The sequence below is a fragment of the Xyrauchen texanus genome, chromosome 34 (genome assembly GCF_025860055.1).
Source record: "Xyrauchen texanus isolate HMW12.3.18 chromosome 34, RBS_HiC_50CHRs, whole genome shotgun sequence".
Classification (NCBI taxonomy): domain Eukaryota; kingdom Metazoa; phylum Chordata; class Actinopteri; order Cypriniformes; family Catostomidae; genus Xyrauchen; species Xyrauchen texanus.
In genome coordinates, this window is record NC_068309.1 from 15,888,318 (window position 1) to 15,915,628 (window position 27,311).

General features: G+C 40.0%; 1 protein-coding gene across 1 annotated transcript; it reads left to right on the top strand.

Annotated features, from left to right (window-relative positions):
* Nucleotides 1–305: 305 nt before the first annotated feature.
* On the top strand, nucleotides 306–26,654 carry LOC127627712 (fibroblast growth factor 10-like). The gene is made up of 3 exons (XM_052104224.1): nucleotides 306–1,653; nucleotides 23,545–23,648; nucleotides 25,751–26,654. The coding sequence occupies exons 1-3, from the start codon at nucleotides 1,182–1,184 to the stop codon at nucleotides 25,943–25,945; spliced, it is 771 nt and encodes a 256-aa protein (XP_051960184.1). The 5' UTR covers nucleotides 306–1,181; the 3' UTR covers nucleotides 25,946–26,654.
* Nucleotides 26,655–27,311: the final 657 nt, after the last annotated feature.

The window sequence follows — 27,311 nt, forward strand, 5'->3', positions numbered from 1 at the left end:
GGGCAGTCCTTATACTGTAAAAATGCAATTACATTTTATCCAGCATACAAGGGTTTTTTAGTCTGACCTTAAGAAATGTAAAAACACATTTTAGACCACAGTATTTGCCCAAATGTTGTCCTAACTATCCTAACAGAATTGTATGAAAAAAAAAAACTGTTAATGATTTGCACACTTAGCACCTTATTGATTTAACATTTCTTGGATAATTTGCTAAAAAAAGAAATCTGTAGTTGCCTTGACAAGAATGCATTGGCTGAACGAGTGAACAAACCAATTCCAATGGGATAAATATACATTATTGAGAATATTAAGACAACTGATAAGAGAACTTAACAATTTCTTTAAAAAATGGTGGAAAGAATACTGATGGAGACAATGGTGAAAAAAGCAATCTTTGGGTAAATCAGGGGAAAGACGCATTCAACTCCAGGTGTCTCTTGTAAGGCTCACATGCGATGGGGGCTGCAACAGTTAGCTGGAGGAAACCTGTACTGGGCGACGCATGGGGCTCACAGACAAGATGGGAGGGGACAGGGTGGGAGGGGAAGAGTGAAAGAGAGAGAGAGAGATTGAAAGAGAGGTGGGTGAGGCAATTGGGAGAAACAGAGTGAGACAGATAGGAGAGGGGTGAGGAAACATGCCCCTCTTTGCCTCTCATTCTGACGCACACAGACAAGCAAAACACACACTCGCACACACAGAACTTCAAAGTCAACTGCGTTACATAGTCTCCCTATTAGCTAAAGAGATTACATCTGGGACACTGAACCAAATAAATAAGGTGAGAGGAGTGTCACTGCCCAGTTATTTCAGAGGAGGAGAACTGGTCCACCTCAGGATCCTCTTAACACTCCATTGGTGAGCAGAAGGGAAACACACCATTTCACTCACTCAGAAGCTCCCTTACAGAGTGAAGTGCTCCAGAGAGAGCTGGACACAGCAGGAATTACACTTTTTTTCCTACTGTGGATTTCTCTCATTTCATCAAGAACAGATTTGCAGTTGCATTTGGGTTGTTTTAACATTCTTCTCCAAAACATTTTTTTGCCTCTTGTTGCCTGTCGTCCTTATTTCCCCATCCAAAAGGGGCTCGTCAAACTCTCCAGTGGATTGTATGTGGGAGAGACGGAGGAGGTGAGAGGTGAGGAGGTTCCCCACTGAGGTGTTTGGAGTTATGGATGTTGACACATTCCTTTTGGACACGAGGGGAACCAGATCCAGAAGCAACAGCAGAAGTGACTACAAATTTTTGGGGCTTTACCTTCAGCCAGCACCTTTTCTCCCCTCCACCTCTTCAGCATGTACCTTTCTGTGAGGGTCTTTCCAGTCCTCCGAGCGCCAGTAAAATGTGCAAATGGAAAGTGACTAAGGGTGCCTCAGCCTGGTTTCATCTGTCCTGCCTTTCCCTTCTGCTGCTTCTTCTCCTGTGTTCAGCACTGCCCGTGGCCTGCCATGACACCCACAGGGCCGTGCGTGCCCAGAGGGGCACCGACTCCTCGTCCGCAGCGGTTGTCGGGCGGCATGTGCGCAGCTACAACCACCTCACAGGGGATGTGCGGAGGAGGAAACTCTTCTCATACCAGAAGTTCTTTCTCAGGATCGATAAAAATGGAAAAGTCAACGGCACCAAAAGCAAGGATGATCCGTACAGTGAGTAAAACCCCAGATTTCCTAGTTTCCTTCCTCTCTCACATGTGATCCCTGCTTTCCCAAAGAAATGGCACTGCTTATTTCCTGTCTCCTTTCATTTTTGAGTCAAACATCAATCAGATAATGCAAACCATATCTAATGTTGGTAGGTGCTAGCTGCTTTGCGTAGAGTTTTTGGATGCTTTGTGTGTGCTATAGAGGGCTGGTGGGTAGTCAGCCCAGCATGTTCGTCCTTCGGTTTCAGACTGTAGATTTCTTCATAACAGGTTTCCTGGAACCAATTTGAAATTACCAGGGGAGCCTTCCTTTTAAGAACATACTTCCAAACAGAACAGAATATATCAGTTTTCTATATTATTGCTGTCATAACTCCTACAGCCCTTGTCGCTTCCACAAATGAGTTACTTTAAAGAGTGTATTAATTTAGAGCATATGTCAGGTGGTTTTATTTTTCCCCGTTAAAAGTATCATCTCAGTCATTCATAAATTACCTTAGAATAAGCTGAATAATTTAAACGAAACATGTTCAATTTACAGTTCATGGTAAGTCCAGACACCCGCCAAAAGCACCTGGCTACCACAATCCTAAAACTCCCTCTGCACTTTTTTGTTAGTGGGTTGTACACACATTGCTGATAATAAAAAAAAGCTTTGACATATGGGGCCCATGTGTGTGGCGCTTCGCTTTTTAGAAAAGGGTGTGCTGGAACTCTGCAAGACATGGCTGTGGGTATTTCAATTAGCTGAACTGCCTCTTAAATGTGTTGTACAGAAAGACTTTTAATAAATCCAGGGCCAGGCTCAAAGTTTTTTTAAACCTTTCAACTACCATCAAAGCGTTTGTCCAGAAAGCTGGACAGTGTTAGACTTCCAGTGTTATAGATATTAAAGTGATAGTTCACCCCAAAATTAAAATCCAGTCATTATTTACTCACCTCATGTTGCTTCAAACTTGTTTGACTTTTGGTCTAATGTGAAAAAACTAAAGTAAATGGCAGCCTCAGTCAATATTCACTTTCATTGTGTGGAAAATAATGAATGCAATGAAAGTGGGCAGTGACTGAGGCTGATATTCTAAATAACATATTTTCTTGTATTCCACAAAAGAAAGAAAGGCATAAAATAATTTCAAGGATTTGGAAAAAATGAGAGTGATTGAAGAATAATGTAATTTTTTGGGTGAACTGTACCTTTAAGCCCCTTTAAGCATCAAAATGTAATTAAATTAATGACACATTTTTATATATATATATATATATATATATATATATATATATATATATATATATTTATTTATATATTGTATGTGCGTTTCTACTAATTATTGTGCCAGTAATCTCTGTGCATGTTAAAAGGTTCCTGCCTCTTGCTTACCACATGTGAAAATTGTGCTGTCGTTTTTGCTCCCACAATGACCTTAAGGCCTGAGGCATACTGGTAAAAATGTTCCCGTCAGATGCACAGAGTTTCGCAGTGGGATTTGAATCAAGTCTCACCGCTGGTATATCTAAAGTGTGGAAATGGCCTGGAATGTCTGCAGGAGGCATAGCAAAGGGGAACCACTTGTTAGTGAATGGATCATTTCTCATAAACAGATTGGATCTCTGCCATTCCTGCGCTTTCCCCATGCTTTTTTGTGGACACTATAATTCAATTGGAAGGGCCTCTGGTGCCCACAAGGTAGCAGCAGTGCTCTCTGTGTCCCACGCTAAAAAGAAGTGCCACAGGCACCGAGGTAATGTCAGTGTGTGGCATTTACGACAAGCGCGTTAGGCTGATTTATTGTGTAATCAGAAACCATTGTTGTTGCCACAAATGACCATAAAAAGGACAGAAATGAGTGGCCTGGTATGTTAAGTATCATCATGCACTCAAAACATCAAAACATCCTCAAATGATTTTACTCCAGTTGGAGCCACTGGCATTTTAAAAGGAACCAGTTCCCTTGTGGTGTACTGTTTCTCAAGTTAACTCAAAGAATATTCCCATGAACAGCACGGTGTGTTATTGCATATGGTCTGATGTCATGCCAATGTGTACTGTATCTTTGTGTTAGAAGGCCCAGTGTTTGAAAAGAAGTGAGCGTTATCATACTTTTTGTGGAGTTGGGGTTGACCCAAAAAGCTCAGTTTGAAACTGCGACTAAGAGGAAAAGGCTGTGCCGAATGTACAACCCCAATTCCGAAAAAGATGGGACAGTATGAAAATAAAAAAGGATAAAGTGTGATTTGTAAATTATATTCACCCTTTGCTATATTGAAACCACTACAACTAAACATTATATTATGTATTTCATTGTTGTTGTTTTTTATGTACAGTAATTTCAAATCAGATGATTGCAACACACTCCAAGAAAGTCGAGTGTTTACTACTGTGAAACAATTTCTTCTAATAACACATATTAAGCATTTAGGCACTGAGGACGCAAGTTTGTTCTGTTCCCCATTCATCCATTATGCAGGTCATCAGCTGCGCAGTTGTACGGGGTCTTCATTGCCAAATTGTGCGCTTCATAATGCACCACACTGACTGGCACATGTTCAGGGAGGCTGCAACATATGGCGAGTCTACCAACTTGGAGGAATACACAGAATCAGTGACCAGCTACATCAGCAAGTGCATTGATGATGTCACTTTCTCCAAGACCATCACCACACGCTCCAACCAGAAGCCGTGGATGACTGCGGAGGTGTGCACGCTGCTGAGGTCCCGAGACTCAGGCGATAAGCAGGCGATAAGGCAGCCCTAAGAACAGCTAGGGCCAAACTGTCACGGGCAATCAGAGAGGCAAAGCGCTCACACGCCCAGAGAATCCACAGTCACTTCCAGGACAGCGGTGACACGCGGCGCATGTGGCAGGGCATCCAGGCCATCGCCAACTACAGGACAACATCAGTTGCCTGTGACAAAGATGCCTCCCTTCCAGATGCGCTGAACGACTTCTATGCTCGGTTTGAAGTGCAGAACGACGTGATGGCGAGGAAGTCCACCCCTCCTCCCAACGACCAGGTGCTCTGTCTTACCACGGCAGATGTGAGGAAAACTCTACGTAGAGTCAACCCACGGAAGGCTGCTGGACCAGACAACATTCCTGGCAGAGTGCTCAGAGGATGTGCAGACCAGCTAGCAGATGTTCTTACCGACATCTTCAACATCTCTCTGAGCAGCGCCGTTGTTCCAACGTGCTTCAAGGCCACCACCATCATCCCCATGCCAAAGAAGTCTTCAGTGTCCTGCCTCAACGACTACCGTCCCGTCGCGACTTACACCCATCATCATGAAGTGCTTCGAGAGGCTCGTCATGAGGCAGATTAAGACCCAGCTGCCCCCTCACTAGACCCACTGCAGTTTGTGTATCGTTCAAACCGTTCAACGGATGATGCCATCACCACAACCCTCCATCTGGCCCTCACCCACCTAGACAATAAGGACTCATACGTTCGAATGCTGTTCATAGATTTCAGCTCAGCATTCAACACAATCATTCCCCAGCACCTGATTGGAAAGCTGAACCTGCTGGGCCTGGACACCTCCCTCTGCAACTGGATCCTGGACTTCCTGACTGGGAGACCTCAGTCAGTCCGGATCGGGAACAGCATCTCCACCACCACCACACTGAGCACTGGGGCCCCCCAGGGCTGTGTGCTCAGTCCACTGCTGTTCACGCTGCTGACTCACGACTGTGCAGCAATGCACAGCTCGAATCACATCATCAAGTTCGCCGATGACACGACCGTGGTGGGTCTCATTAGCAAGAACAACGAGTCAGCATACAGAGAGGAGGTGCAGCGGCTGATCGAACTGGTGTAGAGCCAACAACCTGTCCCTGAATGTCGACAAAACAAAAGAGATGGTTGTTGACTTTAGGAGAGCACAAGGTGAACACACTCCGCTGAACATCGACGGCTCCTCTGTGGAGATCGTCAAAAGCACCAAATTCCTTGGTGTTCACTTGGCGGAGAACCTCACCTGGTCCCTCAACACCAGCTCTATCACCAAGAAAGCCCAGCAGCGTCTCTACTTTCTTCGAAGGCTGAGGAAAGCACATCTCCCAACCCCCATCCTCACTACATTCTATAGAGGGACTATTGAGAGCATCCTGAGCAGCTGCATCACTGCCTGGTTTGGGACTTGCACCGCTTCGGACCGCAAAGCCCTGCAGAGGATAGTGAGGACAGCTGAGAAGATCATTGGGGTCTCTCTTCCCTCCATCAAAGACATTTACAAAAACACTGTATCCACAGAAGCAACCAGCATTGTGGTCGACCCCACACACCCCTCACACAAACTCTTTACCCTCCTCCCATCTGGCAAGAGGTACCGAAGCATTCGGGCCCTCACGGCCAGACTGTGTAACAGCTTCTTCCCCAAGCCATCAGACTCCTCAATACTCAGAGACTGGTTTGACACACACGTGTCCTGAGTTGCACTTTAATAACTGTCACTTTATAACTGTCTGCTACCTCAATAACTGCTATGTGCATAGAACACTATCTCATAGTATGTTATGTTTACATTTTTAGAAACTGTCATCTTTTTGCACTACTGAGTACTGGTCGGCGCTGCACTGTCTATTGTCCTGTTCATTGTCAGTAATTTGTTGTACTGTCCTGTACTTTTTGCACATGTTTGCACGTGCACTTTATATAGGTATATATAGGTAGTTTATACAGGTATTTTATTTTGTTGTGTAGTCTCATGTGGTCCTATGTTCGTCCTTTGTTGTTTTTATGTAGCACCATGGTCCTGGAGGAACGTTGTCTCGTTTTGCTGTGTACTGTACTAACTGTATATGGTTGAAACGACAATAAAAACCACTTGACTTGACACATTCTCAATTGGAGATGATCAAGACAGCAGGCTGGCAAATCTAGCACCTGCACTCTCTGTTATTTGGCCAGTATGTGGTTTGAAGTTGTCCTACTGAAAATGCCGGGATGTCCCTGAAAAAGACAGTGCTGTATGGTAGCATACGCTGCTCCACAATTTGTGCATATCTGTCTGCATTAATCCCTCACAGATGTGCGAGTTATCCATGCCTTGGGTACTGACACACCCCTGGCCCATACAGACACTGGCTTTTGGACCTGACGATGATAACAGCTTGGATGGTCCTTTTCCTCTTTGGCCCGGAGAGCAAGATGATTTTGAAATGAGGACTTATTTGACCAAAAAACAAGGTTCCACTCTTCTACTTTCCATCTAAGTTGAGACAGAGCCCTGAGAAGTCAGCAGTGCTTCTGGACAGTGTTGATGTATGACTTCTGCTTTGCATACTAAAGTCTTAACTTGCATCTGTGGATGCAGCGGCGAATGGTATTGTCTAACGTTTTGCAGTGCTTTCAATATATAAAAGGTTGAATATAATTTACAAATCATTCCTTTTTGTTTTTATTAGCATTTTTCATACTTCCCCAACTCTTTTGGAATTGGGGTTGTATGTGTGCTTGTCAACATAAATTGTTTCAAAAGTAGTTTTTCTTCTACACGATCCCTGTTTATGAAACATGGCTGTGGCAGGGTGGAGGGCGGGGTCGGGTCGTGATCCTGCGCGCCCGGTCCCGTATTAGGCTAATTATGCCTCCCTGAGGTTTAAGGGCCAACTGCGGAGGGCCGTGCGAGAGAGAGAGATCGTTAGCGGACATGTCCGTCATGTGTGTGTTTATGTCTTCTTTTAAGTTTTCCATTAAACTATGATTTATATCGTCAAGCCGGTTCTCGCCTCCTCCTTTCCCATCCTTTAACTGTTTTACAATGGCGAGTTATCAAAGTATTTACCAGCAAAACATCACTTTGCATGTAAAGCTCAATATGGCAGCCTACAGTATTTACCAGTAATGCAAATCTAAAATGTCATGTCTATTTACATGTGCACTAAACACTGGCAGTAAATACAAGGGCCAAATATTTTTAGATTTGAGATGGCTATTATTTGTTTTGCATATTTGATGTGGAGAAATATTTGCAGAGAGCTTAAATATGATAGATTGTTGAGTTTCCCAGATTCAAGCTCCCCATCAGAGAGTCTCTTTGTCCAATTTAGAGTTCTCAAGTCCAGCCTTCCTTAGTTTTCAAGTCCACAAAAGACCTGTCTATGTGCTTCTTGAAATCCTATCCAACCCATATTGTTTGATATCCTTTCAGAACCCATCAGCTCAGTATCACTTTTGTCACATTGTGTTTGGGACACTCATCTCCCCCAAGACATTTTTTGGAAATGGCAGCACATGCTGGAACTTGGTACTGTCCTCAGTGTATTGAGTCAGCCTAACAACAACCTCACTGTGATTTAAAAATTCTCAAATGGCCATTCTGTGCACCAACTGGAGTTTAATCTTCCCTTTCCTGTTTTGATGTTATTTGTCCTTTTTTTCCTACGCACAATTTTGTTTGTATTTATCAAGTTTTTATATTTAAGTATTTGGACATGTAAAGGGATAGTTCATCTGTCATCATTTACTCTCCCTTATGTTGTTCTAAACCCGTATGACTTTCTGTCTTTTGTGGAACACAAACAGAGATGACCTTCATTAATTATTAAGTGTAACTGTAGTGTCCAAAATTGTCTAAATACTTTTGGGGATGTTGCATTTGTTGTCTGTATGAGCCCAAGTGCTAAATCTCTGGTGTTGTAGTTCAGCAGTGCTGGCATGGCTAGAGAAAATTGCTAATGAGTATCATTAGGCCTTGACAGCTTTGAATGAGGGTATGTGTAAGATCAGGGTTCAACTACTGGTTGATTTTTGAGGTCTAATGCTACGTTCACACCGGACGCGAATAGCGCGTCAAATTCGCGCCTACCGCGTCTAGTTATACGCTTGACCACTTTGAATCCATTCGCGCGTCAAGAGCGAAATTGACGCCGTAAAAACAAACGTTTGAAGCGAAATTTACGCGTGTGACGCGCGTCGGAGGCGAAATCCGATGACGGCCATCTTTGTACAAGATGGCTGATGTTGATCGAGCATTCGTGGAGAGAGTCACCGCTCTGTATTTGCCCTGGAGATCAGAACAGCGGCGTATGGGTCGTCGTCACCGTACTTGGGTCCACCAGCGAGGGCCGCGGGACATGCTGGAGAGGAGCCACTGCCAGGTCTGCGTCGGGTTGCGGCCAGAAACTCCTCCAGAGAGGCACTCCGGGTGAGGGATGTCTTCATGGCACACTTCTCGGCGGAGGGAGCAGTACCATGGCAGCCGTCGGAGTAGCGTTTGAAGTCCTCCTCATGACTTCCCCACAACGGCTCTTTTAAGAGCCACCCACAAACCTATAAAGAGCTAAACTATCTAAAAATAGTCCATTATTATTATATTTTGTATTTTTTTCCCAGGTTGTCAGCCCCAGTTCCAGGATGTCAGGTCCACAATATGCACATTTATTAAGTTGAGGCTTTTTAAAAATGTCAGGTTTTCCATGGTAATATATCAGGTTAAATTATTTATTTATTTTTGTTTTGATGATAAATGGAGCCAGCCTCCAAAAGTAATTAACCTGTCCTGTGTTTTTTTCCTTATTCAACACTGTCCAGACACTAATGTTCGTTGTCTTTACATTACAATAATAATGAAAGTTTACGTCACTTTACCTCCTGAGTGACAGCAGGTAGCTAGGCTCCTGATTGGTTAACGCGGCGCGAATTGACGCCAAAGTTCAGATTTTTGAACTCGGGCGGCAGACGCGAATTCGCGTCAAACGCGTGAATGCACAAAATGCACCATTCGCGCGTAACGCGCCAGACGCTCAATTCGCGCCATTCGCGCGAACTTGACGCGCGAATGAGGCGTATTCGCGTCTACCGCGCCGCGCTCTAGGCCTCATTCGTGCCGCAGGAATTTTTTACGCGCGTAACGCGTCTTTGCATTGACTTAACATTGAAATCACTCGCGCCTGACGCGCTATTCGCGTCCGGTGTGAACGCAGCATAAAGTGCAGGGGTCTTTCCAATGATCATGTCTCCTTTTGGGCAGCAGATCAAGGGTCAGGCCAGTGGTCATTATGCCCCTCTAACTCAGTCTAATCCCAAGAGCTCAATTGAGAATACAGAATATTTTTGTTCGAATGAGGTGTTTCCAGGCCAATAGCAATTACACTGGTAGAGCTTTGTCAGAATCGCTCTCATGTAAGAGCTCTTGGATGAGAGAGGTTTGTCACAAAATGATATTCTGGACGACTGATTTGATTCTCTTCTCTCTCTTCTTATTATACAGAAAACCATTCCATGCATTTACAACCAATGCTACTTTCTAGGTTAATATAAGGTGTTAAGGCCCTTTGCATTATATGTGCTGGCAGATGTGTGGGGTGTGGGGTGTGGGGTGGGGGTAATCAGAATGCATATGTTTGTCTTGTGCAAAATAGATGCTCATACCAACAGTGCTTGAATACTTTCCAATAGGATCAGTATCAACAAAACTTAGGTATTAGCATTATTTATTACTTTAATTTAGATTTATACATCACAAAAGACTATTTGGACTGTGCAAAGACAAACCTAAAGAAAATTGAGGCTCAAATTACCTATCTGAAAGTCATTGTATAATATATACACTTTGTATTAGACAATGTAACCCTAGATGAATAATTTACAAGGAATGAATTTGCCTGTTGAATGAATGAATACAAATATGTTGTTAGAGGTTATACAGCATGTAAAGGCTTCCCCCTGCTTTCCATCAGCTTTTGTTTTGTTAACTTAATATAAAAGTTTTTCTGTCGGTTTAAATTAGAGAAAGATGAATAAGCTTATTCTGTTTTTTAGAAACTGGCACTAACGTAGAGAGACATTTGTCTGCCTGGTGGTGTTGCACTGTGTTGTTATTATTATGACTTAAGTTGGCCTCTTCCAGAGATTGGTGTGACGTTAAACACTTCATGAGTAACAATAACAAGATAACTACAAGACACTTGGCATGGCTGCTGGGAGAAAATGATAAACAATCAGCTGATGCTATTCTACGTCACACCTTTATCATTTATTTAGAATCAAAATGACACACAACTTGTTTTAGTATGTGCACTTGCTTCTGTTAAGTTTTAGACCAAGTACCAGTCTCCAGTATTACCCAGAACATGGAATATACTCCAATAATTCTTCACACTTAATTTCACAGTGCTCCTATTACTGGGTGTTTACATAAGTAGGCACTTAATGAACTATATCTGCTTAACACCTAATCATCTAATCACATGTGTTTGTAATAGTGGAGTGGTTTGTAATTACATAGTTATTAACAAGTAATTAATACGTAATAACATGTTTTATTGTGTAACATAGGCACTGTAATGTAAAATGTTGCCCAGTATTACAGATTTTTTCCGTCTTCCTTTTAGCATAACATGAGTATATTCTGTCCACTCCTGGTTCATCGCTCAGAGTGCAAAATAACTCACATTTTGTTGTTTGACTTGTTTGGTTTGAATGAATGTGTGCAGTGTGTGAATTTAAATTACATGTTCTCGGCCCTGGCCACATGGATGACACTCTGCATAAGTGTGTGTGTGTGTGTGTGTGTGTGTGTGTGTGTGTGTGTGTGTGTGTGTGTGTGTGTGTGTGTGTGCGTGTGTATGTGTGTGTGTGTGTGTGGTTACGGTGCCCGATTATAGCTCCCGTGGGAAATCCCAACCACACAAGTAATAAAATTGACTTATGAGGGTTGAACTGATGTGCATAAGGTTAGTGTCAGTGTTTCTTTTCATCCTCTTTGACCTTGACATCCTCATAGACTTTCTCTTTTCTGTTTCATAAGTAACAGTGCTTGTTTTAACAAGACATTTTAAGGGTACTAACAAGATCCACACCCCTTCAAAAATGCAACATAGCTTTGACATTTTTATTTGTAAGTTGTCTGTTGTCCTGTTATATTTGTGGTATTTTGTATAAACTTTATAGTGTTTCATTTCTAATTGATTTAGAAAACAAATTGTTGAGATGGTCAGGGGAACTAATTATAATTGTTCCATAATCTTAACATGTGAATATAAAAGTGAGAGGTACTCGCACTGTTTTTTTATTATTATTATTATTCATATTATACATTACATTAATACATTGTAAAGTGAATATTGTTAGCTTAAGAAACTATTTCAATCTTATCTGACCCATGGAAATTCCTTTTGCTGGTGTAACCGAATAGAGTTAGTTTAATAAATAACAGGTAATTTAGATGTTATCACATGAAGCCCATTTTTATGTTATTTGGCAAAACATTTTACAGTTCATGCTAAAAATGCATCAAATTCAAATATGCCAGATTTTGTGAATTAAAAATGCTCTGTGTAATTAGACTTTAAAATTACTTTCTCCACACCACATGTGTAAATTCTACAGACCATGCTGTGGTGGTAGCTCTCGACATCTTCATTTAGTTAATGCATCCATTTTGCCCAGCTGAAAGTTCAAATTGGAGGAGTGGAAGACGTATGTATGCATAACCTCTGACCCCATTACCTAAATTTGTGCTATGTTTTTTTATTTTATTTTTTTGCTGTGCAGAGAAACACCACTGGCTTTTTTTCTGCTGTGGTCTGACTGATTGTGACCACATACACACTCTCCAACTGACCGGTAAAACAACAATTGGTACTTTCAGGAAACAGTCACTCTAGAATAGCTCTCAGCCTTGACACATGCCAATCAAATCACTATTCTACTAATCATTGAGCAGTCCATAGAGGTTTAGAGTTGGATACAGATATATTAAAATAACCACATGTCACAATAATTAAGTTTCTCTGTGTTGGTGGATACAGGCTAAAGCCAGGTACAAGAAGTCTGGTTTAGAGATATCTACAATGGCTCTTTTCCTCTCATCCAACCAGTCATCCCCCACCCAAATCTGATAACCCAAAGCTCACATTTCCTCTTACACTTATCAAGCAATTAACAAGTCAGGACTGAGGGGAACAGGACTTTGCAAGGTGCTTCAGTGTGCGGGTGAATGTCCAATGGGGCATCAAAGCACTGAAGTGAGACCAGAGATGCATCTGGCCAGCCTGTTTTTTAAGTAATTGTCATGAATTCTGGGGGATCGTACATTGTATATTCAAAAGGGATGAGGTCCATTTTGGGAGAGAGGACTTGTTATAAGAATTAGAAATAGCTAGAAATGGAACCCTGCAGCCCCTTTTCCATCAACAGGGTGCCAGTACTGGTGCCATAGCCCAATCTGGAACCAAGACAAGACAGTTGTGGGGGCTCTGCAATGACTCCAAAAACCAGACTGATCACACTGTAAATTCGGCAACAGGAGGTCGAAAGTTCTGCTGCTGAAATCGGTCTGTTCTTACCAAAATTGTAACCACTGCCCCCAGAGGCCTAAGATGGAAGTTCAGTTGAGGTGAAATGTCCAAATGGTGGCACCAAAAGCAAGTTGTATTTTTATATGTACATTTTGCAATATGGTTAACAGGAATGCATAAACCTAAACCTAACCATCAGTGGAGTGAAGATGTAATGATAAAGTGAAAATGTAACCTCTAAAACACGCTCAACATTGTTTTTGTGAATGTGGTTACTTCCTGTTTTCATGGGACCAGAGCTCGTGTCACAGAGTTTGTTTGCGCAAAACACTATCAGTAGTGCCATAGGGAAAGGTAATCACATTTGAATTGATGCAAACATGTCTGATGGGAGACGGAGCTTGTAAAACTTTCTAAAGTATGCATGTGCTGTAATGTGAAATGTAAATGTGAATAATTACTATGAATTTTATTTATTGTAATTTCGGACCACTGTTTAAAGATGCTGAAACTTGTAAGACTTGTACAAAGACCGTGATGTGGCTTGTTTGTTTGTGGGCAGGTTAATAACATAGTCAGTTACACAAGCACACACTCTGGCATGAGAAACAACACCATTTAGGTTTAAAGGGGTATCTATCCATTCTACAGACCTCATTTGCTATTCAAACTCTTACTCCCATCCTCCAAAGAAAATGCCCCGTACCCCATGGCTTTACCAGCCATTAAAGCCACATGAAGTGCTCCTCCGGTCCCATTAAGATGGGTGTCTGCTCTGACATTTAAGAGCAAGCTGTTGTCTGTTTGCCACCACTGAAGACTGCCTGTCTGTACACTGTGCGTGTTTGTGTGTTTGTGTGTTTGTGTGTGTTTGTGTGTGTGTGTGTGTGTGTGTGTGTGTGTGTGTGTGTGTGTGTGTGTGTGTGTGTGTGTGTGTGTGTGTGTGTGTGTGTGTGTGTGTGTGTGTGTGTGTGTGTGTGTGTGTGTGTGTGTGTGTGTGTGTGTGTGTGTGTGTGTGTGTGTTTGGGCATGGTGCATGCATGGTTGCATGTGCTTGTGAGTGTGCACTTGTACTCAAAGCGTGTCAGTGGTTTCTTTGCCCAGGCAATCCAAACACTGAACAAATTTATCTGTCATCAAAAATTAGTTGAGCAAAAATCTTGACTACTTCACTGAGGCATTTTACTCCAGACACTGTACAGGGAGGTTCCCAAAAGCCTGGAGAGTTAGTCAACCAAAGAGCATGATACTCTGCAAGCTCTGATTGCCTGACATGCTTGAAACCAGAAAGAGTTATAACAACCTATTGCCACAATAAAAAATATGAAAATAATTAAACAAATACATTTGTACCAATAAAAATCAAATTGCTTGAATATCTTTAAACCTGGAAATATGCACAATGTTTTAGACTTTTGATCAAGCCAAAACATATTTTTAGATCACTAATCAAATAATTTGTGTCGAAAGGAGTCAGTTGAGGTGGTTTAGGCATCTGGTAAGCATGCCCCCAGTGTCGCCTCCCTATGGAGGTGTTTCAGGCACGTCCAGCTGAGAGGAGGCCTCGGGGAAGACCCAGGATTAGGTGGAGAGATTACATCTCCACACTGGCCTGGGAACGCCTCGGGGTCCCCCAGTCAGAGCTGGTTAATGTGGCTCGGGATAGGGACGTTTGGGGCCCCCTGCTGGAGCTGCTGCCCTCGCGACCCGACTTCGGATAAGCGGTTGAAGATGGATGGATAATCAAATAATACAAATCTGTACACAGCCCATGTTAACTACTTTTCCCTGCTTCCATTGAAGCACACAAGATGCCTTTTGAAACAGTCTAAAATCATGAAACACAAACATGTAGAGTCCATGCCAGCTTGAGTGAAAGCTTTCATTAAAGCAAAAGGGGGACATACTATGTATAAAAAAAATATATATTTTTCAAATGTACGTTTTTATTTTTTTAATTGGAAACATGCTAAATAGAAGCATTGTATTTATTTGTTCATAATCCCAGTTTTCACTTTAGGAAATCTTGAAACGACCCATTGTAGAATAACTGTACCAGACCCAGTGAAACTGGAACAGATAAACAAGAATTGCTGTTCTCAATTTCTGAAGTATTTATGTGCTATTTCAATGTGTCACATATAGACATAGCTCAGACCAAGACATACACTCTTAAATGTAATATCCCTGGAAAACGTAATGTTATCATATGGTCAAATCCACATCATCTGTAGGGCAAGTCGTTGGCATCAAATCATGTTTTTAGTTTTGAAACAGTTTGCAATCCAGTGTTTTTCTTTAGGATACTGGTGATTATTTACTGGCAAAGGATATGGATCTCAGGCCTATAAAGAAGGATAGAAATAGCACTTTTCAGGGACTTTAAGATGATAAACTTGTGGATGTCAAGGAGAATGGGTTGCACCGCTGAATGAGTTGACACATAGAGCATATTAATACGTTTCAGTAGGAAATATATATACGTAAAACCATCAATGAAAGCATGGTAATGAGGTGCTGAAAAAATTAATAAAATTGTTGTTTTAAAATATCATCAATCTTCACAAACCAGCTGTCTTTTAACACAGCTCTCAAAAAGTAGGAATGTTTTTTCAAGCCTGTCTGTGAAGTCCACATATGCGTTCCGTAAACCATCTTCTGGCTTCACAAAACTAAATCCATGAACCTTTCAGTGCAAACCACAATGACCTGTGCTTTCAATAGGGGAAGTGCAAACTTGACAAAGAACATCATGCTATCATCATCATTTGATTTACAGCCATTCTAGGTTTTAAATTATTACGGTTTAACCTCCTGAGACCTGAGCGTGACTGCTGTGTGCATTTTCCATTTCCATTTTTGATTTGTAGTTAGTAGCACCTAATAAACATGAAAAAAACCCATTTGTGTTCCTATAAACTGATGTCCTCATATGTGGACATCGGTATTAAATTGTGAAATTTTTAATAATGCCAAGCTATAGAAAGTCAGATTTATATATATATATATATATATATATAATGGTTTATTATGCTTCAAAGAGTGTTGGTTATTCATGTTTTTGAGACTTTACAGCTGATTTTCTGTAAAGCTGCTTTGTAACAATGTATATTGGGGAAAACAAAAATAAAAAAACTATACCAATAAAAATTATTTGACTTGATTTGACATTTCTTTTACAATGTTTTTCAATGTTCTCTCATTGCACTGTCAAACAAGTGACAACCAGAAATTAACTCTTTACTAGCAGCCCAGAGTCTTCTGAACTGAGATCAGTAGGTTTAAATGATTTAAATTATGCATTGCATGTATTGAAGCAAAAATACACGTCCATGCATGTGTGTGTGGGGCCGCACAAGGTTAAGCTGAAGTGTATATTTCCCGATACTAAATATGCAAAGTAAGCCATTCGTAGATTAATTTACAACTGTAAACACTGTGGCTCTGTTGCACTATTAAAACATTTCGGTTTGTTTGAGCCAACCCAGTATAGCAGCATTGGCTTAAACATTGGCATTATTTTGTGGCGGGACTTTCTGTTTGTTCGAGCAATTGAAGATCGAAGATTGTTCGGAAAACCTTTGGAAACCATGATACAGTGTACCACCATTCTTGCTCATGCCATCTATAGGCTGAATATAATCTGTGTAAGCACTTTCATAGACTTCCAAGCTGAAATAGGGACTTTAATGAGACAAACCCCCAAAGAGAACACAGAGCTGTCCACTGATCTCCCTGAGCCCAGGAGCCGGAGCCCACAGAGCCCAGATCAAAGGTGCAAGTTACTGTCATCAGAAGCCAGTGCAGGGTCAGCTGCAAAGATGCCTTTTAATGGGGACTGAGTTTCCTTTATGGTCCTGTAGACGGGGGGCTAATTGAAAAGATATGCGTGTCATTTAAGTGTCAATTCAAGGTTCCCAGGTCAATTAAGTATCCTGGTGTAATATATTACTTGACTTGTAAGGACGTTGGAGTTAAGGAACTTTATGGGCATGGCCGGTGTGGAGTGCTGTCAAGAAGTTAAGGGTTCCCCAGTGCAAGAAACATTTTGATGTCTGGAAATGACCCAAATATCTGAGTGCTGCAAGGTAAAGGCCCTTGTTTGTTGCAGATTTATCTCACTGTGAATTCGGTGACAGTAGGTCAAACGTTCTTCAGCTGAAACGTACCTGTGCTTACTGAAATTCGAACCACTGCCCCAAAGTGTTGTTGAACATATAGGGATGTGTGAACTCCAGTTTCTGGGTGAAATGTCCACAGAGTGACACCAAAAGCAAGTTGTAAAGTAAATTGTTTTTAGTAGTAATAGTCAACAGAATTGTATATATTATTAACCCTACATCCTCACCCTAACCCCAACCCTAAACTTAACCATCAGTGTTGTAAAAATACAATCCTAAAGGGGAAATGCAAACTGCGAATCATGGTCATCTTTGATAATGTAAACTCAGCAACTTCCTGGTTTACATTAGATGAGAACCCATTTCTGATGCTGCTCATACAACTTGCTATCAGTAGCGCACAGTGTTGTGTGTAATCTGATTGTAAAGTAATTAGTTACTGTAATATATTTACTTTCATAGCTAAACAAGTAGTGTAACACCTTACATTTAAAACAAATTTAATCAAAGTTCAGTTACTGACTTTCAATTAAGTTACTTTTAAATACATTACTTAGTTAACACAGATTTCTAAATAATCTTATTTTTTTTTAATACATTGTAAACATGAATTATGTTCATATATGTCTGTTTGAGTTTCTGAGACAGCTAAAATATGTGTATAGAAAATACAATGTAGACATTATTTTGAATGTGTTGAGTACAGAAACAAACTTTTCTGTGAAATGTGTTTTATAAAGTAATTAAAAAGCAAAATAATTTGTAATTTGATTACTTTTTCAATGATCTAGTAATCTGTAATGGACTACTTTTTTGAGTAACTTTACCAGCACTGATAGCACCACCAGAAAAGATAAATGCATTTAAATTGATGCTAAAATGGCAGATGGCGGTTGTCAGTAACTTAACAAAATGGGGTTAATGTCAGGTGACAGGAGCATTCGGTAGTAACATGTCGACTTCTCATGTGATCATGCTGGTTAACCAGCAACCAGAAAAATGATACTGGTCAAACAGCTTAATCAACTAGACCAGCCTAGACTAGCATGGCAATTGCATGCTAGTTAAGCTGGTCTTTTTCAGCAGGGTTGTGGGTTCCTAAGTGCAAGGAACATTTTTATTTTGATGTATGGAAATGATAAAAACATCTGAGCACTGCTAGGGAAAGGCCCTTGTTTGTTGTGTAGTGAAAGCCCCATCTGTATGATAAAATATGCTTGTTTTCCAAACAAATGAACACACAGGGAAAAAAGAGTTTGAAGTGGATGAGGGTCTCTTTCACTCTCTCTAGCTATAGTGGAGATGCAGGTTGCACGAAGCAACAAATATGATGCTCTGGATTTTTTGTAACTACCACAAGATGTGATAACCTGAGTTCTGTCAACCTGCCAAGAAAACATTGAATGGCGTTAAGCAGGGGGGGTGACCACCAACAGAGCCTGGTGCAGAAGCCAAGTCTACTGAGACTAAAATCACGCTAGGCTACATCTATGGCTCTCAAGACCACCATTGGACCTGGCCATGAGCAGCCACTGGCAATGTAATGTCACAGACACATGGCCACTCACAGGCAGGGTATGAGTGTGAGGTGGGGCTGGGCTGGACTTGTTAAAATGCAGAGGCTTTTAAGTCTTCGTAATCTGAGCCTTAACGGGGAGTCAAACAAGAATACTTGAAGGATTAGGTTGCACCGCAAGAAAATTCTCACATTTTTGGAGAGAATGCCTTGGCTAGTGCTTTGAATAAAAAATAATAAATTATGTTAGTCAGAGCACTTGACTGCAATGATACAGATGTAACAAAACACTGGATCTGCCAGGAAAACTGTTTAAAATATAATCACGGTCTTTGGAGTCAAAACATTGCTGTCTGTAAAGGGTTGTGTTGACATGGAAACTCTTAAATGGCTGTGCCGACACACATTGATGTGCTACATAAAAATGTAATGGACTTGTTAGAAGCACAGGCAGTGTTTTTTGCTAATGTTTGAAAAAAAATGTTTTAATAATATACAGTATATAGAGTAAGGTATACAGTATAGAGCTTATTGCAGTATATTGGCTTTAGAAAGCCAACATACTGTTATTCTACAGGGTTGGTTTAACTTTAGGGTTTTTCCAAAATCCCTAAACAAATATCAAAGTTTCTCAATTATAACTCCTCCTAACACCCTCTCTATACCAGCCGATAGTGGTGTGTCGCATCAAAAGCAGTAAAACCCATTATAATAAATTACCTGTCTACACTGGAAACTTCCGTTTTGGCACCTCTATACTGCCAGCAACACAAATAAACAGTTAAGAATGTTCATGTTGATGCGTCCAGTGTAGACAGCCTCAAGCCGCTGTGTTGCATCACATCGCGGCAACAGACATGCCCAGTGTAGACAGGGTGTAAATCTTTCAAACTAGATCCTCCAATCTGGCTATCCTTTTAAATGTGGAAGATGTGGAAGAAGAAAGCAGTGAGAAGAAAAAGAGAAAAATTGTTGATTGATGCCTAAGAGATGTTTTGGTTTAGGAAATCCAGTCTTTTGTTGTAGACCTGCATTTCAGCTTCAGTGCAGACAGGGCAAACACTCATGGGACTCGTGCAGGAGTCATAAAAAATTGTTGTGTTTTGGTTTAACAAACCACATCAAACAGTGGAAAGCAGGCAGGTGCTTTTCTGCCAGAAGATTCAGGCTTTATTATTACATTGCATGCTTTATAGACCAACTACCAAATTTACTGTAGATATGGCATGTTTACACATATGTCATCACTCATATACGGATGTGTGTGCCTGTATGCGTACATGCAAATATACATGTCTGTATAATGCACATTTATGCATTAGACAGGCACGTTTATGCAAAGGGACTTTCAGTTCAAGTCAAGTCAAGTCAAGTGGTTTTTATTGTCGTTTCAACCATATACAGTTAGTACAGTACACAGCAAAACGAGACAACATTCCTCCAGGACCATTGCATTCATTCATGCTATACATGTAATCAGTTTGTGTGTTCCCTGGCGCATGGGAACTACAGGAACACACATGAACAAAATCAGTGCCTGTGATACATCATTTATTCTTGAGAATATTCAACAAAATTTATATGTGGTTGTGTCAATGGGGGCGTTCCATTGCTTTGGTCCTTTCTGTTGCCCTTTGATCATAGATTATTCCCCCTAATCCCGCCGAGTCTGTGATCCCATCTGCGAGCCCCTTCCTTTTCCTTTATGCTGCTCTTGTTCATGAACCTGGGGCGAGGGAGGAGAGAAAAAAGACTAGGTCTCCTTACATCTTCTCTCAGTGACTGAAACCTAAACTCATGCAGAGGAACTGCCTTTAGATCCACTTAATCCTTCTGTTTTAGCAGCGCTTGTGCCACTGATCCACAGGTGTGTATAAATACCTCTGCTTTACGAAAGCTCAGGCATAATGTCAATATCAGGCATTTTCAAAGCATCCAAGATGCAGGGGGTGTTTTTATGCTTCTAAAAGTAGATAAATAATGTTGACTTTTGGTTGGATATCATATTTCTAAATGCATTTCCATTCCGTTTACATTTTCCGGTATGGTTTTGGGTGAAATTGGCTTTGTCTCGAAACCTAGTGAGCTAACCAGCTGTTAACTACACCTACATGCCAGAAATGCTGTCTATCCTGAAAAGATCTGCATATGGGGTCACCAGCATATTTTGTGATTTGGATACTTGTGTCCAGCATGGAGCTGCTTAACCAGCTAATCTTAATGCTTGATTAGATGAAAAAACGTACAGTGGTGATATTTTTGCTAAATAATATTACATGGTGAAATGTCCACCGAGAGGCGCTAAAAGCGAGTACAATTTTCTCCAAAACAGATGAGGTTTTTAAGGTTTATTCTCTCAATCCTAACCCTTGAACCATAAAAAGGTTAGGTTTAGGTTTATGCTCTATCAAGTTTAAAATAAACAATATTAACACAGACCCACACACCCTAAACCTAACTGATACTCTCAGGAAAAACATTTTTTAGATAAAAAACGCCATTGCTGAAGCAGCATTATAATTTTGTGGTGTCTATATGACAAGCTTATAAAAGAAGTTGGTAATGTAATGCCAATGTTAAAATATGCTACCTTCCAAGTCATACACTAGCATAAAAGGGGTTTGATATTGATGAAATAGCACTGTGTGAATCCGCCTTTTCACTGTCTCCGACATTCGCATCCGGCTGTTATTTCTCAGTCATGTAGTCATGAGGAATTGTAATTTTGCTTGCAATGGATTTGGTTCATTGAAGGAGAAGCTACCAAAGGTTTACCTCAGAATGTGTGTGATTTTGTTGATGCAGTTGAATCCAGTTATTTATCATTAGGCCTATTATTGTTTTTATAGTTAATATTATTATAATTAACAGCAACAACAACTTTAATTCAGCAAATATGTCTGAATATGACTTTAAATGTGTAGGTTTTGCATGTACAGAAATAAATGACAATTGTACGCATTTAATCACATGTTTACTGTAATTCCAAAAGCATTTTGTGATATTTGCAACGTAAACAATCATTTCTGACTTCTACATTATTAATTGTCCAAAATACAGAAGTAGCAGGCATTTAGGAAAAGATTTAGGACAAAATCTATTGATATTTCTCTGTTCGCGCTGATAGCTTTGCTTGAATACATCACTTCCGATCGCATATGGTCTAGTCGCAAGAGTTTAAATATTTAAATGCAGCCGAGGCTCAACTTGGAACTGAAAATGTAGCATCCGGAGACAGTTGGAACCTCACACAGACCCTGTGTGAATGTCAGTTGGAAATTAATGACTTCCGGTCTATTGTTTGTCGGTTGCAGTGAAAAGGCGGCTTGAGAAACAGGGCGAAAAGTACGTGTTTATGAACTGGTAATTTACCATTTTACTTGTGATTGGTGTGAAAGGATATAGTCATTGTTTTGCCACGAAAAAACATTTAACAAAAATGTAATTATAATAACGGGTTTCTATAAGACCAGGTAGAAGACATGCTAAGTCAACCATCTTACCCAGAAATACCACAATGGTCCACCAACTACAGCATTTTGTTGGAGCATGACCATGTTGGACCGCTAGCTAGACCAGCACTTAACCAGTATACAGTAAACCTGCCTGGACAAGGATGGAAACTGATGCTGGTCTAAGATGGTCTCTGGTAGCAGCTTGTGAAACCTGGTTTTAAAGTTTTGATCGAATGTTCCTACAGAGAAAACAACCTCATCTCATGAGAATTTGTCATAATAGTACAAGGTGGTTAATTTGTACCATTTTATGAGTTCATTTGTACGAAATAGTAATGAGAGAAGCTTTCCTCGTGTACTTGTTGTTCCTGATGTGCCGTTTGTTCTGTGGTAATCCAAAACACGTGTTTTCATAACTTTAACCCCTAACCCAAACACCATCCCTAAACCTAACCATAGAGTGTGACACCTTACCCTACCCAGAGTGTAAACATAACAATGATGTTAATGTTAAATGGCCTGATGTGTAATCTGGAAGAAAGCGACCCTTCAGGGTTCCAAACTCGTGAGTGGTTGTTTTATAAGTTGCACATTTTTGTACAAATGAGGTCATACAAATAGTTAAGAATTCGCCACCTTGTTGTATTGTAACACATTATCATGAGACTATCTTGGAGATAAAGGCACTGAGCAATGCTCATATTTCACTTAAGGAATAGGTAAAATAAATCGTTACCACTGGTAAAAGGTTTTACTGTTTGTTAAAGGCCAGAAGCTGCAAGCAATAGCTCATTTAAGCCCATAGGATAGGATAGGATAGATAGGATAGGATAGGATAGGATAGGATATGATAGGATAAGATCCTGCAGACAAGCGACCAGGACATGCTTCGATCTGGGGCTAATCCCATCTAAAGTATTTTGGATTTATGGGTTTACATAATTGCCTTTAATAGGCAAAAATGTAATGGTTACTACCACAACTTGAATCACTAATTGTTGCAAGCCTCTGTCAGTGTGCAGTGTTTTCAACTCTGAAAATGAACAAAGATAGCAAAATATGACTTTTTGTATTACAATTAAACACTCCTTTTTTGCTTGGGTCTTGGGACATGGAGGATTTCTGCCCTTTTGGAGAGAGATGATCAGGTCAGACTGTTGTATACTCTAGCAGTGGGATGATGATGTAGACTGTGTGTAAACAGACAGGGGATTATACAGGGGTGCAGTGATTACAGTTTATTTTCATGATTGTACTCTCTGACCTTGTGATCACTCTATGACCTCTGCCGACCCCACAGACGCCACCACAAGTTATTGGGGTTTCTTTAATGTCTTTATTTCCCATAAGGCAAATGATATACATGTTTCACAAATGTGTCCAATGGTTAAATAAAATGTCTTTCTATCTTCCAAGTTTTTCCATATGCTATGTATAATAGTATAAATGTACCTTGTTTCTCATTATAAATGTTAAATGAAATACTCATGTGTACACACATAATTCAATGCAATGCTTTTATGTGGACTCTGTGTAAATGATATGTTTACATTTGGTTTGTAGGTACACTCGAAATCAAGTCTGTGGATGTTGGCATCGTTGCCATCAAGGGGATTCAAAGCAATTACTACCTTGCAATTAACAAGAAAGGGGTGGTCTACGGGGCGGTGAGCATCATTTTCTTTTCAATTCTCTTTTCATTATAGTTCAAATGCTACGTTAATGACTGGACTCCACAACAAATAATAATAACATTTCATAGTCCCATCCAATCCTTAGTCGTCCTTCTTATCAGGAATTTTTAAACAATATTCAGTATTTCTAAACTATTTATAGAAATTCTGCTTTTTACAAGCTTCCAGAAAGATCAGTCAGTCTTCAGACCCTCTCTGAGTCTTTGATGTCAGAGAGCCTGCTCTATGTCTCATGTCTCTGGGAACATACAAAGCCCAGGGTTATTTTAAAGGACAGTTCCACTCCATTGCCTGTAAATAATCCCCCAGCAAAAGTCAGCTTCAGCAAAAGAGTTCTGTCATCTTTGAAAAAGTAAGCCGAGAAGGCCCTCTTCCTTACACTGTAGTCTCTCTTCAAATACTGCCCCATGCATGTGTTCTCCTCCATTCACAATCCAGCCATACAATCCTCTGCTCCCTCTTTGTTCCGAGTTCTCTTCAGCTCCATTGCCTTTCATTCATCTGCTCCCATGAATGGCAAATGTTACCAGAAACAGGGAAAAATAGTGGCATGCTTTCCCAAAAGTGAAATCAACTTAGTCTTCAAATGCAATCTCCTATGCCACAGGTCTGTTTCATGTCCTGTATATTGTGGAACTATCTAAATATTCTGTAGTATAATGATGGGATACCGCATATTTTCTTTTTGATCTGATGCTAAGTACCATCAAGGTCAATTGCACTAATAACTGCAACTTTTCTGCAATTTCTGTGCAACTTTTTTGACAAAATCTGTGGATATTTCAGAAGAGATTTAAATGCTAAAATGTGTAAAAGGATCAGAGAGTTCTCAACTCATATTAGCAGCTGAAAGAATGATGAAGTTAGCCAAAATATTTAATAAAATAAATAATTTTTGTGATTTCTAATGATAAAATTGTAGGTTTAGGGTAGCCATTTATCAGCATATTTATAAGCCACCATCATTAAAAATAAATATACAGCAAATTTTGAGACCTTAACATAAACAGAAAACTATTATTAAAAAAGTCACATTAAGTTTATGAGATTCATTTCCATGCTAAATAAAAATACAATCACACGTTCATAAAAAACAGTAGTTATGTAAGGACTGATCCTCGCAAGATTAACATCAGAAGTAGTTATATTTCAAGATCGATCCATCCATCCCCTCAGCAGAGTGCATATTCTTTCTGACAATAGTGCCAATAATATTAATACGGTTTGAATTAGGATCATTATGTTTTAAATACATCGACAGCCTGACAAACATTCAGAAAGACAAACAAACTGTTGCTTTGTCAAGATATGTTTGTCTATTCGCTTTTCGCAATTTGGAATTTGGATCCAAAACACTTTATTGTCACACTACCATGTACACAAGTGCAACAGTAGGTGAAAGTCTTGTGTGTAGTTCCGAGCAACATAGCAGTCATGACAGTGACGAGACATATACCAATTACAGTAAACAACATATTTACACAATTAAACACAATTTACATGTCAAATGTACACATACTTGCACAACACAATAATAATATACAATGTACAGTAAACAATACACACAATATAGAATACACATACAATACAAATATTTTATATAATATAGAAATAAAGAGTATATAAAAAATATATATATACAGTAGTTGTATTGAGGAGAATAGAATTATGACAGTCCAATGTGGCAGACAGAGCCATGTGGCTCACTGTGCATGACACTGCAGAGCCTCACGGCAATCAACGTACAACTTACCAAGCACCCCATTGAGAGTGAGAACAACTAATCGTGACCACAAGGTTACCTCATGTGACTCTACCCTCCCTAGCAACCGGGCCAATTTGGTTGCTTAGGAGGCCTGACTGGAGTCACTCAGCACACTCTGGATTCGAACTTGAGACTCCAGGGGTGGTAGTCAGCTTCAATACTACCCAGACCCCCCCACCCCCACCAGATCTTTAAAATAAATAGTATACTAAAGCTCTACAGAACATGCTCATCCCTTGACTAAATGCAATATATGAAATTAAAGGTTTCGGTTGATCCTGTCTGACTTATATCCATCTTTTTCTTCCAGAAGGACTTTGGCATTGACTGCAAGCTGATAGAGCGGATAGAAGAGAACAGGTACAACACCTATGCCTCCGCAGAGTGGAGAAATAAGAAAAAGCCAATGTTTGTTGGTCTGAGCGCCAACGGAAGGCCAATGAGAGCCAAAAAGACCCGGAGAAAAAACACAGCCACACACTTCCTCCCCATTCCTATTGTGTAGCTACAACCTCACCAAAGGGAACATTTAACTGCACTGAGGAAAAACTTGGATTTGTCTACAGTATAAAGGGATGAGTTTGGAGAAGGCACTATGTAAATGAACTAAGATAACTCATTTTCACGGAGTCAGATTGTTGTCACATATTTTTTTTTAAGTTATTGGCACCAGGGGAAAAAATATGGGACATTTTTCTATGCCAAACCCTTTTCTAGCGAAGGAAAGGTTGGACCAGAATTGACGGAGAGGAATCGGACATTGCCGACGGCAACCTCCCAGAATGAACTGAGGAGACCTTTCACAGAGTGTATTGCTTGTGTGTATTTGTGTGTGTGACCTTTGGATGCAGTTATTTATGCAGTACTAACTCATATGAGATGCTCTAACGGTCTCTCAGACTCTGTGACTCAGTGGACTAAAAGTTATGCAAACACTTACTGGAAGCACTTGCTCCAAGGTGCAAGACAGAGAGTCCGAAACTGAGACCCAGCATCCTATGATCAGAATTTAGTCAAGCTAGCACCATAGCATTAAACAAATGTTACTTTATTAATATGCAAACGCCACTGTATTTGATATCTCTATTCTTTATCTGACTGCTTTTGAATAAATTATTTATTTTATGTAATATTTATAGGAAAACTAAGACAAAAAACATGGAATGGACATTTTTATCATTTATGCTCCTCCTTTAAAAAAAAAAAAAGCTATTCTATGGGTTACACATGAATAAAAAATAAATATATTTCTCTTTACCTAGCAGAAGTTGCATCCATGGGGCTAAGACAAAGCACATTTTCTTCTTTTACTTTCAGAAGTTCATCTGTGTAAAGAAACCACAAATTTGCTAAAATCTGGCTTTTTCAAGATTAAGAACAACAGGTAACATTTTACAATAAGGTTGTATTCATAAGACTAAGCTAACAATGAACAATACCTTTTTAGCACTTATTAATCTTGGATAATGTTAATTTCACTAAACTACCTGTATTATATTTTTTTAATTAAAAGTTTAAAAAGTGAATGCATTATAATGTATCATGAATTTTTATACATTAACATTAAGGGAATATTCCGGGTTCAGTACAAGATAAGATCAATCTACAGCATTTGTGGCATAATATTGATTACCACAAATATTTATTTGGATCAAAAATCTGGGATCCAGTAAAAGGCACTTACAATGGAAATAAATGGGGCCAATTCGTAACATTATAATACTTCATATTTTAAAAGTGCAGACACAAGACATAAACAATATGCATGTTAACTTGATTTTAGTGAGATAAAATCACTTACTAACCTTTTCTGTGTAAAGTTAAAGCCAATTACAACATCGTTGCCATGAAGAAATAATGTCAACAAAGCA